At 42.7% G+C, this 17,602-nt stretch overlaps 1 protein-coding gene across 3 annotated transcripts in view; it reads left to right on the plus strand.

The window, feature by feature from the left end:
* The window catches only part of LOC144226848 (centrin-2), a 42,218-nt gene extending 26,965 nt beyond the window's left edge, over window positions 1-15,253 (plus strand). For 2 of the 3 annotated variants that reach the window (XM_077758364.1, XM_077758365.1), the window contains 4 exons: window positions 11,932-12,090; window positions 12,608-12,736; window positions 14,095-14,232; window positions 14,682-15,253. In XM_077758364.1, coding sequence (XP_077614490.1) covers window positions 11,932-12,090; window positions 12,608-12,736; window positions 14,095-14,232; window positions 14,682-14,771 — 516 coding nt within the window. In that variant the 3' untranslated portion in view covers window positions 14,772-15,253. Of the gene's footprint in view, window positions 1-10,944; window positions 11,013-11,931; window positions 12,091-12,607; window positions 12,737-14,094; window positions 14,233-14,681 lie in introns of those variants that run through there. The other variant, XM_077758366.1, reaches the window with a different exon arrangement.
* Window positions 15,254-17,602: the final 2,349 nt, after the last annotated feature.

Consider the following 17,602-nt stretch of genomic DNA (forward strand, 5'->3'; position numbering starts at 1 on the left):
GACTTTCCCCTTTTCTGATTTTGGTTAACCTTTTTTTGTGTCAATACTCACATTTGGAACGTCTTCTGCCAAATGTGTCCGTGTGACCTGGTCTCTCATTGGCTCACCAAATACTTGTTCCATTTCAGCTCCAAATATCCTTATGTTTGCGATGATGTTTTCTCTTCATAAAGACATATTTAGAGACAGACATTTATATAATATAAACTGAAACAGTTTTTAGGAATTAGTGTTTTTGTGTGGATGCCATTCCCCTGTCAAGTTTCCACAAAGAGCTGAACCACAGTGGCAGGTAGCTGTTAAATGAAGCCCTCTGCTTAACATTCCTGTGACAGGCTTCTCTCTGAGGAAAGGGTGTACTTGGGCCCATAACTCACTGCATTTTTGGATTAGAGACAGAATGGGAAGCCAGTTAAATGGCGTCTCTCGTCATTTACAACACGAGGAACATCTTTTGCATCGTAGCTTTTTCTATGGCACTCACATGCTTCAATTAGTCTAGATTTCTCTTGTGTTGATCGTCACATTATGGGAGTTCAGTGGGAAAATGTACAGACCTAGGGAGTGACGGGATCTGGTGTCAGCCGTACCACAAACTAGGTATCCACTCAAGTCCTGTCTCTCTGCTTCATCTGAGTCTCCCCGTGAATAAAAGGGACTATGAACTCATCCTCATGATGCTAGGGCAGGGAGCAAAACAGTGTACTAGACGACAGAGTTCTTCCTGGTGAAATTAAAGCCACCCTGACTATATGTGGAAGAACTCAGTGTCTGGGGCCATCAGAAGCCTTCAGGAAGTGGTCACAGTATGGTGGGGACTGAGGACTTCACAACCAAGACACAATGAAGCATACCAGCTGACAAAGTTCCACAACACCAAACAGAGGAGTAAATTATAAGAAAAGCTTTTGTGACAGCCCTTAGGATATGCTCCTCTCTTCATTCACCCATAACACTGACTCGCAAACAAAGAGAAGCATTCAATTTTGGGTTAGATGTATTTGATCTTACATCTGTTTTTTTGGTAGTGATCAATTTACTTAACTCATGGATCTCCTAACGTCTGGAGATGGTGAAATCTGTGACTAAGAAAACAGTCCAACTGTGTGCAAAAAGCTAGATTCACGGAACACTCATCACACTCATCAGTGAGAAGGTGGGGTCTCAAACACCATGACTGCTCCAATCCAATTCTACACCTCTAATGTCACACACACACACACGTCCTTGTAGGAAATGATTTTGTGGGTGGATGAAATGGCCTTGAAATGGATATCATGAACTTCTGAGTCTGATGGGACCATTTTAGGGAAACATGTTTCTGAAATCATAATGGAAGTTATCAGGAAAATCTATTTCAAAACTTCACTTTTCATGGATCTTTTCAGATGCATGTAATGACTAAGCAAAGTTGATCTGTACTTCTATGCCTATCCTATCCCTCCATGTCATAAGTTCTCTTTATGTTACCAAGGGGCCCTACCACTTGTTCATTCTAAATAGATGTGACTGGTGAGCTTTAACTCATTTGGCTCAACGTGCATCAGATGGGGAATGCAGATTTAGGTACTTGCACCATGGCCTAGCAAACAGTTCTTGGAGTTCTGTCTTGCTCATCACTGTGTTTTGGCACGAAGCGCAGGGCCTAGTATAAAGTGGGCATTCACATATCCACTGGACTCGAGTACATGATGCGTGTACACACTCATGCAGATCACCTTCTTCTCTCTACCACATACACATGAACACCCATCTAAGATGCAGGAGCTTCACTAGGGGCAGATGGGTTCATTATATTTTGGCAGTGCTGCACTCACGAACACCCTCTGCTGGCTTCTTACTCTATTTCCTAGATACTCAAAGTTAAGTGTCAGGTGATTTGAGAGGGCAGATGGCATGAGCCAATGAACACCTAGAGTCATCAGAAGCTGAAAGAGGCAAGGAAGGTTCCTCTCTTAGTGCCTTCAGAGGGAACATGGCCTGTACGGACACCTTGATTTCAGACTTCTGGCCTCCAGAACTGGGAGAGAAGAAATTTCTGCTGTTTTAAGCCACTAAGTTTGTGGTTATTTGTTGCAGCAGCCACAGGAAATCAAAACAGGTATTCTTTGCAGTTCTGAAATCCAAATAACACAACTGTCAATTACATAGCCACCCTGTACTACTAGAAAAGCAAGAAGCCTTTAAGACTGTTCCCCAACTCGATCTCTAAGGAAGATCTGGGAGGTGAAAGAAGAAATCCATTTTGCTGCCATGGATCCACACCATTCAAACAGTGCTCACTCAATCCTCAACAAACCAGCCTCCTGTAGAAACAAAAACAAAATCAAATCTACCTTGTCTCAAATTATATACAAATTAAAGTTTATAAATACTATGATCCACNAGGGACTAGGGTACCCAAAACTAGCTCAGGGAATGAGTCAGATCCCACTGGTAACCCACCAACCTAAATCCTCCATATGCTATATACTCAAATTAAATGAAGACAAACAATGTCTCTGATTGAACACATTTCTTCAAAAAAAGATATACATTACAGATGACCAATGAGCGGACGAAAAGATGCTCAACATCACTAACCATTAGGGAAATGTAAATCTAAGCCATAATGACATACCACCTCATACCCATTAGGATGGCTATTATGAAAAAAATCCAGAAAACAGAAAATAGCAAGTGTTGATGAGGATGTGGAGAAACTGGAACTCCTGTAAAACTGTGCAGCAGCCGTGGGAAAAAGCATGTGGTTCCTCAAAAAATATTAAACGGTAGAATTACCATAGGATCAAGCAATTCCATGTCTGGCTACTTATCTCAAAAAAACTGAAAGCAGGGATTTGAACAGATATTTATACATCCTTGTTCATTGATACCACTATTCATAACAGCCAAAAGGTAGAAGTAATCCAAGTGTCCATCAATGGATGAACAGATAAAACACAATGGAGTATCATTTTACCTGAAAAAGGAAGGAAATTCTCGCAACTATGGGATGGGACACAATATTTGCAAACCATATTATCCCCTAACGATTTAAAAAATGGGCTAAGGACTTGAAGAAACATCTCTCCAAAGAAGACCTACAAATGGCGAACATACAAACACAAAAAATGCTCAGTGTCACTAATCGTTAGGGAAATGCAAACCAAAACTAGAATGAGAGATCACCTCACTCCTGTCAGGATGGCTGTTATCAAAAAAGTCAAAAGAGAAGTGTGGGTGAGGATGTGGAAAAATTGGAAGCCTTGCACACTGTTGGATGGAATGCAAAACAGTACAGCTCCTATGGAAAATGGTATAAAATATCCTCAAAAAAATTAAAAACAGAACTACCATATGATACAGTAATTCAATTTCTGGGTATATATATCCAAAAGAACTGAAACCAGTATCTCAAAGAGACAGATATTAGCCCTCCTATGCTCATTACACCACTATTCATAACAGCCAAGATGGAAGCAACCTAAATATTCACTGACAGATGAATGGAGAAAGAAAATGTTGTCTATACATACAATGGAATACTATTCAGCCTTAAAAAAGAAGGAAATTCTATAATACACAACATGGATGAACTCTGAAGACATTATGCTAAAGTGACATAAGGCAGTCACAGAAAGACAAATACTCCATATTCCACTTAGAGAGGGTGCCTATAATAGTCAAATTCATAGGATCAAAGAGGAGAATGGTAGATGCCAGGGGCTGGGGAAGGGGGAATGTGGTGAATTACTGATCAGTGGGCATCAATTTTCAGTTTACCAAGATGAGTAAGCTCTAGAGATCTGCTGTAAAACACTGTACCTATAGTAAACAATAATGTATTGTACGCTTAAATATTTGTTAAGAAGGTACATCTCTTGCAGTGCTCTTACCACAATAAAATAAAATTAAAATTAAAAAAGGCTGGAAATTCTGACATATGCTACAACATAGATGAACCTTGAAGACATTATGCTAAATGAAATCAGCCAGGCCAAAAGGGCAAATACCGTATGATCCTATTTATACGAGGTATATATAATAGTCAAATTCATACACGTAGAAAGAATGGTGGGTGCCATGGCCTGGGAGGAAGGGAATTGGGGACTTAGTGTTTACTAGGAAGAGTTTCAGTTCTATAAGACAAAGACTTCTGGAGATGGATGGTGGGGATGGTTGTACAACAATGTGAAATGTACTTCATGCCACCAGCCATACTATTGAAAATGAGCTCAGAATAGCTCTAAATGGAAAAATAAGACCCCAAACAGCAACACTCAGGGGGCTGGGATTGTTCAGTTTCACAAATCAGAAGCCTCAGGTCTTTCTCCTATAAAATGTTAGCTTTTGGAATCCATTAAAAACCAGTATATTCCTACTGGGACAAAGCTTTGAACTAAAAACACAATCTAGGTGAAATCCAAGTGCCTTGCTCAACTTCCAGGCAAGGGGAAAGAGGCTGCTGACAGGATTAGATGAAAAGACAAGCAAGTAGGCCCAATCTCCTCCTTCTTGCTGGGGAAAGTCCCTCAACAACTAACTCCTGGAGGCAAAAGAGACAGTCTGTCCACCTCAAACGAGATAGAAAGAAAAGTCTTCCCTCCGTTGAAAACATGGAAGATCAGCTTCTTTGTAAAGGAGTAATACAGTGCAATTCAGAGGGTTGTGTTAGGGTGTGTGGGGGTAGTTGGGGCCCTGCCTGCTGTCTTCCATGGAGTCCGTGCAGGAGGGTAAGATGTGGCTACCACAAGTTCACCAGTCTAGTCTGTGGACAGACAACACCTGTGTGTACAAGAAAACTGCAAACAGGAGTCAAGGCAAAACACACTTTCCCAAAGGACTCAATCAGCTAAATCTTGTCCTTTCATAGGCCTAAGGCGTCTGGTTGTTTCTGTTAGTCATTTGTCTCTCTGCTTGTCATTCGTCTCTCTGCTTTGGAATTTGTAGTGGCCCCTGAGAAACCCATCGGCATGCCTGCAAGCTTTAGCTTATGCTATTCCCTCCACCTAGAATATTTTCCCTCTTCTTGGTAAGTTCCTCCTCACCATGCTGTGCCTCCTTTACCTCCCTGGGGATAGTCAGCTCTTTCCTTGGCACCTGTGTCTGCTCCCGTTCTAACACTCAGCACGCTCGATTATACTTTTTTTTTTTTTGTCCTACTTGGCTGTGAGCCCCCGGAGAGCCAGCAAAGAGCCTGGAACGGAGCAGGGGTTGTATTGTGCTCCTGTGGCTGCTCCCAGAGATCTGTTCTGTAGAGCAGCGATCCTCCCTGCTGACCTCAGAGCTGCTATGGGGCTCAAACAAGCCTCAGGGATAAAAGGGGAGCTGTAACTTACAAAAGCAAACCCGGGTTTTGGCTCACTCACCCAATGCTGGCCACTGCCAAGCAGAACCCGTGTAAGACACAGCACCAACTTCCAGGGAGCCCACCATCTACTGTGGAAGATGGACTTAGTGGACAATTGTGGATTGCTTCTGAGTTCTCATGAAGGTGAATCCAGAGCAAGGAGGCTGGCCCAAGAAGGCGATCCCTGAGCCAAGTTCTCAAGGCCGGGGAGGAGTAAGTCAAACAGGGGTGGGTGTCCTGAAAGACATTCCATGGCCAGGGGTGGGAAGAACGGGTGATGGCACAGAGCCAGCATGTTCTCACAACTGTGATAAGTTGTATTATAGTGAGTATGAAGCAAGATTGGGAGCAAAGTTGAGAATATGAGGGGACTGTGTGTCAGGTTAAGGCTACACTAAGAGAAGATGGAGATGTCCTGGGAAGTTGTAAGCAGGGTGAGTGTTAAGATCAGAAAGATCACTCCGGCTACAGTGTGGAGAAAGGATTTTACCCAAGTCTAAAGTTTTGGGCATGCAGGGTAGAGGAGATGACAAGAGCAAATCAGAGAAAAGAAATAATATTTTGCTTGAAAAACTGCTAAATCCCAGGTCTTTGTATATCTAAGTATATTACACCATTAAGATCCTGAAAGCACCCAGTTAGGTCTCATTCAACAAAAGAGAAAGTCAGGCACAGCGGGGGTCGAGTGACTTGCTGAAAACCACACAGATGTTACACAGCCAAGGCATAACTTTGTGGTTGTTCTTTCTACTCTGCCAGGCTGTCACCCTGCAGACTGGGAAGTAGGGTGTGGAGACACATGATGTATAATGAGGCAGCAGAGGCAAAACTGGGCAGGAGGCTCAGATGCAAGGTTGAGTCTAGACTTTACTCTGTAGTCATGGGAAGCCTCTGAAGGCTTAAGAACAGGGGGAAACGACCTGACCAGGGAGTTCACCAGGAAGATAAACCTGGCAGAGCAGGTATACTGGACAGGTGAGAAGCAGGCACAGGGAAATTATTCACCAGTCATTCAAACAAGCTTTATTGAGCACCTAATACATGCCCCTCACCGTTCCAGGTACTGGAGTACCAGCAGTGAACAAAGTAAAGATGCCTGCCCTCATAGAGCTTACCTTTTAGTGGGTGGGCAATAAAGAACAAAATAAGTAAGTGCCATGGGAAAACAGTAGTGCAAGATATGGGGCTCAAGCATGCTGGGGGTTGCAGTACTAAATAAATATTGTGCTTAGGGTGCCCACTGAGAAAGAAGGTGATAGTGGAGCAAAGACCTGGAAGAGGGAAAGAAGTGGAGCAAACAGTCAGAAAGGCCAGCTAGAGCAAAAGTTCTGAGGAATGTGCCTGTGTGTTTGAGGCCAAGCAAGGAACCTAGTGTCCCAGCTGGAATGAGCCTGGAGAAAGGAAAGGGCATGTCATGCCAGGCCCTGAAGACCACGGTGAGAATTCTGGCTTGTAGGAGCTGGGAGGCTGCTGACAAAGACCTGAATTGGAAGAGGAGCAGTAGAGGTGGAAAAGAGAAAAGAAATGACATTTAAGTGGGAGAATGGAAAGAACCTACCTGGACGCTGGTTAATGGGGAGGGGACAGGAAAAGAGTGAAATATGACTGAATGGTTCTGGACCTGGTTCATGCTGAGAGAGTAAGGGAAAAAAGAGCAGAAGGTCAGCAAAGACTTTCATTTAATGGTTGCTAATATATCTCATGCCTTTATCAGCCTAAGAAGCTTATGATCTGTGCTCTCCCTCCCTAAATAATTCCCCAATGCCCAGAGGGGAAGCAGGTAAAGGCTGAGAGCCCTCTTACACTGGGCTAGTTGCGGAGGGCAGATCCTGGACCTCGAGCTTCGCTGCTTCAACCCTTGCACATGCCCCCATATACATTATTAAAACGCATATGCCAACAAATTGCATCCCTTCTTAATAAAGACCCTCGAGAAAGTCGGGATAGAAGGAACTTACTTAAACATCATAAAAGCCATCTATGAGAAGCCCTCAGCTAACATCATCCTCAACGGGGAAAAACTGAGAGCTTTCCCCTGGACAATTTAGAAGAAATGGATAAATTCCTAGAAACATAAAAACTAAAACTACCAAAACTAAAGCAGGAAGAAAAAGAAAATTGGAACAGATGAATTACCAGCAAAGAAATTGAAGCAGTAATCAAAAAACTCCCAAAAAACAGAACTCCAGCACCAGACGGCTTCACAAATTCTACCAAACATTTTAAGAAGAGTTAATACCTATTCTTCTCAAACTATTCCAAAAAATACAAGAGGAAAGAAAACTCCCAAATTCATTCTATGAGGTCAGTACCACCCTGATACCAACCAGACAAAGACACCACAAAAAAAGAGAACCACAGGCCAATATCTCTCATGAATACAGATGCAAAAATCCTCATATTAGCAAACCAAATCTGACAATACACTAAAAAAATTGTTCACCACAATCAAGTGTGATCTATTCCTGGGATACTAGGCTCATTCCATACTCATAAATCAATCAATGTGATATATCACATCAGTAAGAGAAAGGATAAGAAGCATATGATCATTTCAATAGATGCAGAAAAAGCATTTGACAAAATACAACATCCATTAACATTCATAATAAAAACCCTCAACAAAGTAGGTCTAGAGGGAACATACCTCAAGAAAGTAAAGGCCTTATATGGAAAACACACAGCCAACATCATACTCAATGGTGAAAAACTGAAAGCTTTCCTGCTAAGATCAGGAACAAGACAATGTTGTATACTCTTGCCACTTTATTCAACATAGTACTGGAAGCCCTAGCCACAGCAATCAGACAACAGAAAGAAATAAAAAGCATCTACACTGGTAAGGAAGAAGTAAAACTCTATTTGTAGATGATATAATACTATATATAGAAAATCCTAAAGATTCCACCAAGAAACTACTGGAATTGATAAATGAATTCAGTAATGTCACAAAATACAATATCAATGTACAGAAATCTGTTACATTCCTATACACTAATAATAAAGCAGCAGAAAGTGAAATTAAGAAAACAATTCCATTTACAACTGTAACAAAAATGACACAGTATTTAGGAATATACATAACCAAAGAAGTGAATGACCTGTACTCTGAAAACTATTAAACACTGATGAAAGAAATCCAAGACAAGGCAAAGAAATGGAAACGCAACCCATGTTCATGGGTTGGAAGAACAAATATTGTTAAAATGTCCATACTACCCAAAGCAATCTACAGATTTACTGCATTTTTTTCAAAGAACTAGAACAAACAATTCTAAAATATTTATGGAATCACAAAAGATCTCAATTCGCCAAAGTAATCTTGAAAAGGAAGAACAAAACTGGAGGTATTGCAAATCCAGATTTCAAGTTATATTACATAGTGGTAGAAGCTAAAACAGTACGGTACTGGTATAAAAGTAGACACATGGACCAATAGAACAGAATAGAAAAGCTCAATTAATCTTTTACAAGGCAGGAAAGAACATGAAATGGGAAAAAGACAGTCTCTTCAACAAATGATGTTGGGAAAGCTGGACAGTTACATGCAGAAGAATGGAACTTGACCATTTTCTTACACTATACAAAAAAATAAACTCAAAGTTTGGATTAAAGGCCTAAATTTAAGATGTGAAACCCTAAAAATCCTTGAAGAGAGCACAGGCAGTAATCTCTCCGAAGTTGGCTACTGTAGGAACTTTTTTTCTGGCTGTGTGTCTTGAAGCAAGGGAAATAAAAGCAAAAATAAACTATTGGGCCTACATCAAAATAAAAAGCTTCTGCCCAGCGAAGGAAACAATCAATAAAACTGAAAAGCGACCTATTGAATGGGACAATATATTTGCATATGACATATCTGAACAGGGTTAGCATCCAAATTTATAAAGAACTGATACAACTCAACACCCCAAAAACAAATAATCTAATTAAAAAATGGGCAGAAGACCTAAAATAGACACTCCTCCAAAGAAGACATCCAGATGGCTAACAGACACATGAAAAGATGCTCAACATCACTCACCGTCAGGGAAGTACACATCAAAACTACAATGAGATATCACCTCACAGAATGGCTACCATTAACAACTCAGGAATCAACAGATGTTGGCAACGATGCAGAGAAAGAGGAATTCTCTTGCATTGTTGGTGGGAATGGAAACTGGTGCAGCCCTTCTAGAAAACACTATGAGGTTCCTCAAAAAATTAAAAATGATCCAATAAATTGCACTAATGGGTATTACCCAAAAGATACAAAAGGGGATACATGCACACTGATGTTTATAGCAGCGTTATTTATAATAGCCAAGATATGGGAGTAGCCCATATTTTGATGAATGGATTAAGTGAGAAGGAGGATGTGGTACACACACACACACACACACACACACTGGAATGTTACTCAGCCATTAAAAAAATGAAATCTTGTCATTTGCAACGACATGGATGGAGCTAGAGAGTATAATGGTAAGTGAAATAAGTCAGTCAGAGAATGACAAATACTATATGATTTCAGTCATATGTGGAATTTAAGAAACAAAACAAATGAGCAAAGGGAAAAGGAGAGACAAACTAAGAAACAGACTCTTAACTGTGGAGAACAAACTAATCGTTACCAGAGGGGAAATAGGTGAGGGAATGAGTTGCATAGGTTATAGGGATTGAAGGCTACACTTATCATGATAAAAACAAAATAAATTTAAAAAAAAAGAAATTCTAAAACCACACCCTCCAAGCTCCCCTCAACACTTCCAAACTCCTCAGTGACTTTGCTCATGGCAGTGTCTGACCCTGGAATGCTCCCTCTATCTGCCTGAATGTTTGGGTATCCAAGAGTATATTTTGATGACCTCTCTCCTCATGCTCGCTCATACCTTCTTCACTTCCTTCAAAGTCCGTTCCCAGGCCCCCAATTCACCTTCCTTGGCTGCTTTTAGCCAGGAGAGAAAATCAAAGTGATCCTCTCTTAAAAATCTGTTGGGGGAGGCGGTGCTCTAGAATGGACACTCTCAAAAAAATAGCCTCAGCGGGATACGGTTTCTAAATCCCAGCCGTCCAAACCTCTGCAACATTCCCCTTCCCTTCTCTGGGTCTCAGTTGCCCTTGTGTACAGTCTCGGCTCTAACACGCAAGGTCACGGTCTTCTCTGCCCCCCCCCTTACTCTAATTCTGTCTTAGGCCAGACCAGAAACCTCCTGACCAGACCGCCTCACCCAGCATCTTGCCCTCGCGCCCTGTAGCCGATAGAAGGTAGCCTCCAAGGGTGAGGTCGTGACCCTTACCGTCCGTAGGCAATCCTCGGCGCTCCCACAGCTAGTACCCAAAGACCTACAGCCACCCGCGGCCACCCGTTTCTCCACGCCCACGTGAGCCGAGGATCGGCCGAGACTTCTCCACCAACGGAATTGGCTTAGCTCGGCGCTGGCTCAACCAATCGGTGCTCATAATGTGATCCTGCCCAATGAGGCCAGGTTTCGGCTGTGAGTGCACAGCCCCCCTGGCTCTGGGCCTGGCCTTTGTCCGGTTAGCCCCACCCACCACAGCCCTGAGCCAATGGGGAGCGGCGTTGGCAAGTGGACCGCCAATGGGGAGCGGGGCTGCGCGCGCGGGGCGGTGGGAAAGGCGCTTAGTCAGTGTATAGGTCGGTTGCCGTAACAACGGACTGCGGAGCTGGTCTGCAATGGTGAGTGCACGCCGCCCTTTGGTTCCCCGCGCGCAGAGGCCGAGCCCTTCCAAGGTTTCGTCTGGCCCTGCCAGCTCTCTAGCGCCGTTCTCGGTTTTGCCGTCCCCCTCCTTCCTCTGAGCTCTTTCCCGGAAGGAAAGGCTGGGTANGCCTGTGATTCGCTGCAGCTCCCCTTCACCCACAGTCTGCCTCTGTCTCCCCTGACCTTCCAATGCCGGCCCCCTGGGTGACCGCCCCTGGGCAAAGAAAACAGGTTACCCGCAGGCTCTGACCTCTCAGACTCGCTCTACCAAAGTTTACCCACAGAACTGGGGAGGAGGTTTATGATGTTTGATTGTTAGCATGCATTCTAAACTTAAAGTACCGGGACATCCGGGAGCTGTTTTGAGCTTCTTGGAGGAGGCACAGATGTGCCGATTGGATTGAATTTTTATTATGCGATATTGGCAGAATATACATTGTAGCAACCTAGTAATATTTGGCCAAATCTGGAAGCGTGATTACTTCTTAAAATGGGGCTACATAGAGGGAAGCGGAGTACCATGAGTGGGTGTTGTAAGAACATTTCTAGATAATTATTAAAATCCCCAAATTCAGGGACAGCTGATTATCTGTACATTTATGCAGTCAGCTCCTTGGCTAGATCTTTTTTAGGATGATTTTCAATCACAGATGTCCAAATGAACAAGGAGTCTCCTTGCTTCTAGAAACAGTAGTAAAAAAAGAAGAGGGAGGGATAGAGATGTATGGAAGGATTCATTGTTCTTTCCAGTAAACTCTGTTATCTCTCCTGGTAAGCAGAGCTTCGGAATTGGTTGGTGTAAACAATTTAAAAATAGTTGTTGTCTGTAACTAGTTTATGTAAAATATGGATTATATTACGTAATACTGTGCTTCTGTGTTTGTAAAACGTCTAAAGGCCTCTAACTTTAAGAAGGCAAGCATGGCCTCATCTACCCAGCGAAAAAGGATGAGTCCTAAACCGGAGCTTACTGAAGAGCAGAAACAGGAAATCCGGGAAGCTTTTGATCTCTTTGATGCTGATGGAACTGGAACCATAGATGTTAAGGAACTTAAGGCAAGCCCTTTACATTCCAACTCCGCTGCCTTGCCTTTCCTCTACTTCTTTTTGTTTCTCTGTCCCCACTCTACCCCTTTTGCCCTCTTCTACCTGCAAGAAGTAACAGGAGAGGATGCACTGTGCTCTGTTTTCCTGATTTTATTTACCTCAAGTGTTATTAAATAAAATGGAGTGCAAGTATCAATCTGCATAACGTTCTAGTGTTTCCCAAATTAAAAAAAAATGTTTTAATGTTTATTTTTCAGAGACAGAGCACGAGTGGGGGAGGGGCAGAGAGAGAGGGAGACACAGAATGCAAAGCAGGCTCCAGGCTCTGAGCAGTCAGCACAGAGCCTGACACAGGGCTCAAACTCATCAACGAAGATCAGCTGCTTAAGTGACTAAGCCACCCAGGCGCCCCTCCAATCATTTTAACATGATTGTGTCAGATGCTGGCTTAATGATGTCTATGCTGTCATTTTTGTTCCTGCTAGGTTTAGATGTGCATATTGAGATGACCCTGTTTTCATTGTAGGTGGCAATGAGGGCACTGGGCTTTGAACCCAAGAAAGAAGAGATCAAGAAAATGATAAGCGAAATTGATAAGGAAGGGACAGGAAAAATGAACTTTAGTGACTTTTTGACTGTGATGACTCAGAAAATGGTAAGTTAGCTAGGATAATCAGCATATTTTCCATCCATAATGGTGACCAAATTTGAATCTAGATATGAAAATGCCTTTGCTGAAGAAAAGTTAATACAAACTGGAGGGTTCAGCTGAAAAAGGATGGTATTTATGACGAAAAATTAGGATGCTTAGGTTCTTCTTGGCTTTCTTCAAGGCCAAAAAAATCACAAGAAAAGTCGGTTTATCCTCTGTAACGTCCTAAAAGTACTACTGCTGTCACTCTTGTGATAATTTTTCTCCAACAGATTTGCCAGTGTGATAACCACAAGCACTAAAACCCGTAAACACCAGCAATTTTACAGTGCCTGACAAGACGAAATGTCTATACTTCTTTAAAGGTCAAAATTCCGTTTCTCTCTCATTTGTTAGTCTGGGCAGCCTTAGCCTGAGGGCAGATTACTTCCACAGCTGTGCTTTTCACTGCCCTGGGAATTTGGTCTTTCAGCACTTTCAAGGTTGAATTCACCCATCTGTAGTCCCTCATGTGTCACCATTTTAAAGGGTCCAGAGGGTCAAGAAAGACTATGTCACCTGACCAATCTACCTCACCCCCTTGAGGGTCATCCCACCCAGGATATATGTTGATATTCTCATTCGTCCATTGCTCATTCATTGGCCTTCCGGCTCCTCTTTTGTGTGGCTAATCTACACTTTACTAGCCTGTGGAAAAGTAACTCCATGTGTGTCTCAGGTCACAGGTCTGTTCCTACTCTAATAATTCTGTTGCTTTGAAATCATCAAATCATATCTATATTTTTATTTGTATATTAATTTAAGTGGTCAGGAAGCTTAACATTCTGTAACCACCTAGTAAAGCTATCCCACCTTAAAGGTAGGTTCCCATATTGCTCTTATTAGGGAGGTTCTCTCTATCTTTAGCGATCTTTCAGGAATTTCTGGAGTTTGAGCTGTTGGAGATTCTCCTCTCTTCCTCTTTTGGAGTACTTGGGATCCCAGTAACTCTCTGTGATCTCATAACAAGTTAAATATCTCTCTCTTTCCTCCCTGCATCCCCCTACCCCCACTGAGAGGACCCCTCTTCCGCCAGCTCAAGCACTATATTTCTTCTAGCTTTAACTTTACCCTCAATTCTTGTTTCTCTCTGCTTTGTATAGAAAGAATATTTTAAGTCAGTCCTTTATATTTCCTTTTTAGCCTTTGTGTTTATAATAATGTCATTGGGTTTGTTCTCTTCTACCCTGGATGATGTTTGGTCTCCTGTGAGCTAGGACCTATGTCATGAAGGCCATCACCAAGACCACATAGAGGGGTTAGGTGCCTATGGGGCTGCTGCATGAGTAACTGCTTCTGTGTTTTCTATTTTACTCGCTAAGTCTGAGAAAGATACCAAAGAAGAAATTCTGAAAGCTTTCAAACTCTTCGATGATGATGAAACTGGGAAGATATCATTCAAAAATCTAAAGCGTGTGGCCAAGGAGTTGGGTGAGAACCTCACTGATGAGGAGCTGCAGGTTTGTAAGGCATCAGCTTGGAGGCCCTCCTGCTTGGAGGCCCTGTGTGACTTTTCCAAATAACATTTTCTCTGATGTGAGCCCCACTTTGAAGGAAAACTAGTGTTCTCTTGTTCCTCTCTTGACCAGTTAATTTATCCTTTGATAGTGTGACAAGCCTATGGGCCTTGCTCCTAGAAAAATGCACACATAAAATTTTACTTCCTATTTTAGGTTTTAAGAATCCCCCTAAGTCAGGATGATCTTTAGGCTGTCTTCTAGATGATATGTATGACAAAGTATTGCTTGATTTTCAAATAACTTTTTGGGAACCAAGCTATTCTAAAAAAGGAGCACATTTGTACTGGGTGGACAACCACTGTCTATTCATGTAACCTTATGAAAGCCATTGCTCAGTCATTTTAGCTCATTTATGAATGAATCTAAGCTGAATCCTTATTGTTCTACAGGAGATGATCGATGAGGCTGATCGAGATGGAGATGGAGAAGTCAATGAGCAGGAGTTCCTGCGCATCATGAAAAAGACCAGCCTTTACTAAGATCAGTGTCTTCTTTTCATATTGTGTGAAACCTAGGTTTTGAGAACACAAACTCTTTTCCCCCACTGACCTTCATATATAATTTTAGTAACAACCTTGAATCTCTTTTAGGTATTTGAAAGTGTTCTTAGACATTAAAGTTCTTTATAAGGTGACCTGCTGGTTACTTTAATTCCCCAAAGCAAAAGGAGAGCACATTAGAGTGGAGAAAAGGGTCTTAAAGCTTTCACCCACCTGCAGTTCTGCCGTGTATCACCTCACTCTTGTCATGCGTTTCCACATTGATGCCACCACAGAATGACTTCTTAGACAAGCACATGTTGTACCCATGTCACCGGAAGCAGGGGACCTCTCTTTGATGTTTCCAGTTATAATTGACACCTGAGTGCAGCTTTCTCTTTTCTAAAACCCAGTGAACTTAGTCGCTTGCATTTGGATGTGTTTGTGCTATTTGTTTTGTCTTAAAAATAAAGCCTTTTTTATTTTAAGCTTTTGTTCTCTAAGGATGAGTTCTTTAGCCTTGACTATGAGTTCATCTTCTAAACCACTGTGCTGAAGACAGCCTGGTAGATCCCCAACTCCATCCCAGCCCATGGACAGAAAATGAAATAATCCTTTACTACTGACTTGAATTGTTTCTTTCCTTGGGAATCTATCAATGTGTAAAACTAGTAGAATTTCCATTTCACCTAAGCCTAAATGATGCTTTAAAAATAGTTTGGGCACAGTGTAAGTCTGAGAGTCTTATTGCTAATTTGAGCTTGGACAAATTGGGGAAAGACAAGTTATTATGACAGTAGGTTGAATTCATCCAACCTCTAGTCAGTTTATTTGGTAGATGGTGTCTCAGAATCTCAGTGTCAGATTGGGCTGAGTGACCTTGTCCAGCCCCCTCTTGACCCTACGTGGGATGACCTATAAGAGAAGCCCTGTCAGATAAAATTAAAGTCTCTGCCCCAGGCTGAGGGTGGGGAACAAGAAAGACCAAGGGGAAATAGAAAATGAACAACAACAATGGAATGCACATTCACCCACACATGGAGAGGAAGAGAATGGGTTTCAAACTTCTGTGGGCATCGTAATCACAGGATAGGGTTGCCTATTTAGCTAATAAAGACAACACCTAAGTCAATTTGAATTTCAGACAATTTTTTTTTAGTACAAGTATATCCCATTTGGACTTTGTGTTGTTTATTCACTGTTGATCTGAAATTTAACTTTACTTGGGTTTCCTGTATTTCAAGTAGTAACCCTACATGGGGAGCATGTAAAGAGGCCTGACCCTGGGCCTCATCCCTGGAAACTGTCATCCTGAACGACTTGGTGACCCTCTCCCAGACAAGTCTGCAAGAGCATAACTCTAGAGAAACACTGGGATTTGGTGGGGGAGCACAGAGTAGCCTCAGACGTGGGTTCTCTCATGAGCTCCACCAGTTTCTGGCTGGGTAATTTGGGACAAACTCCTCCAAGTGCCTCGGGTTCCTTGTCTGTGTAGTGGGGAGAAGAGTTGTGCTTAAGTCAGAGTCTCTGAGGGCACAATGCAGACTCACACCAAGGGCAGACAAGGTATTTCAGAAGTGTTTGTTCTCAATATCATTTCCTTGGTGTGATTGTCACATAGCTTTGTTAGATGTGGGTCCATGAAGTTTTTAATGTTTACTGTCCTCCAAAGTCAAATTGACAGCATTTACTGGGAAGATTTGACCTTTGTCATATTTCTGTTTTCTAATAAGAGGCATATGACATAAGATATTGGAAAGGAGTGAGAAGACTGAGCCCTACTTCCCATTTTACTGTTAACTTTCACCCTGGAAACATTCTTATCTCCTTCTTAATGTTTTCATAAATGAAATATAGTCAGGAATCTTGGGAGAAGGGAGAGTGGTAAGTAACACATTATCCTTAAGGATAAAAACAAGCATGAGGTGCTCATCATATTGATGCCTGCCAGCCATTTTAAAATAAGTTTATGGAGGGCATGGGGACAGAGGGGGCAGCATGAATTAGTGAGTGTGAGACTGGAACAGAGAGTCACATGAGGGTCAGGATTATGAGGACAGAGAGGCAGCTGGGGCTACTTCATGCGAAGGCAGAAAAGAAGACTGCAAGGGGGTTGGGGAATGTGGATGGAGAGCGGACTGTGGTCAGTTTATGTAGGGCTGGACCAGGTAGTTGAAGGGAATGGATGGGATGGGGAAGAAATGGTAGGAGTGGTCAGTGCAGGTGTAGATGATGCAGTTGTAGAGTGGGTGGAAAGTGATGATGGGGGCAGCAGAGTCAGCTTAGGTGGCGCTAGACCAAGAGATATAGGGGAGATGGCAGGGGATGGGGATAGAGAAGTAGAAGTTAGTGTTTGTGAAGCTGGACCAGGGAAATGTGGGAGGAATGGTTAGGAAAGACCTAGGGGTGTAGGGTAAATAGGGAAGGAGAGACAGCTAGGTCAGTTTACAGGAAGGGTCTACAGAGCTGCAGGGGAATGGAGGAGGATGGGAAGGGAGAGAAAGGGAACAGGAACCAACGAGGGAGATGTATGGAGAGTAAGGTAGGGTGGAGTGGGATAGGTAAGAGAGGTCAGTTCAACTGGGGATGAATTAGAAAGATCCTGGGGAGTGAGAGGTGGCTGTGAAGTAGAGGGCCAAAAGTCAGTCCGTGAGGGCAGGAAAGAGTGATTCAGGTGGGGGGAGGGGGAAAGAGTAGACAAAGGGAGCAAGAATTAGTTTCTATGTAGATGGCCGAGTGCTGTAGGAGCTTGGGGGTGATGGGGAGAGGAGAGGTCAGTTCATGTGGGGCTGGACCAGGGAACTGTAGGGGAGGAGGGGTGGGGTTTGACA

Source organism: Crocuta crocuta, unplaced genomic scaffold (genome assembly GCF_008692635.1).
Source record: "Crocuta crocuta isolate KB4526 unplaced genomic scaffold, BGI_CrCroc_1.0 scaffold2141, whole genome shotgun sequence".
Classification (NCBI taxonomy): domain Eukaryota; kingdom Metazoa; phylum Chordata; class Mammalia; order Carnivora; family Hyaenidae; genus Crocuta; species Crocuta crocuta.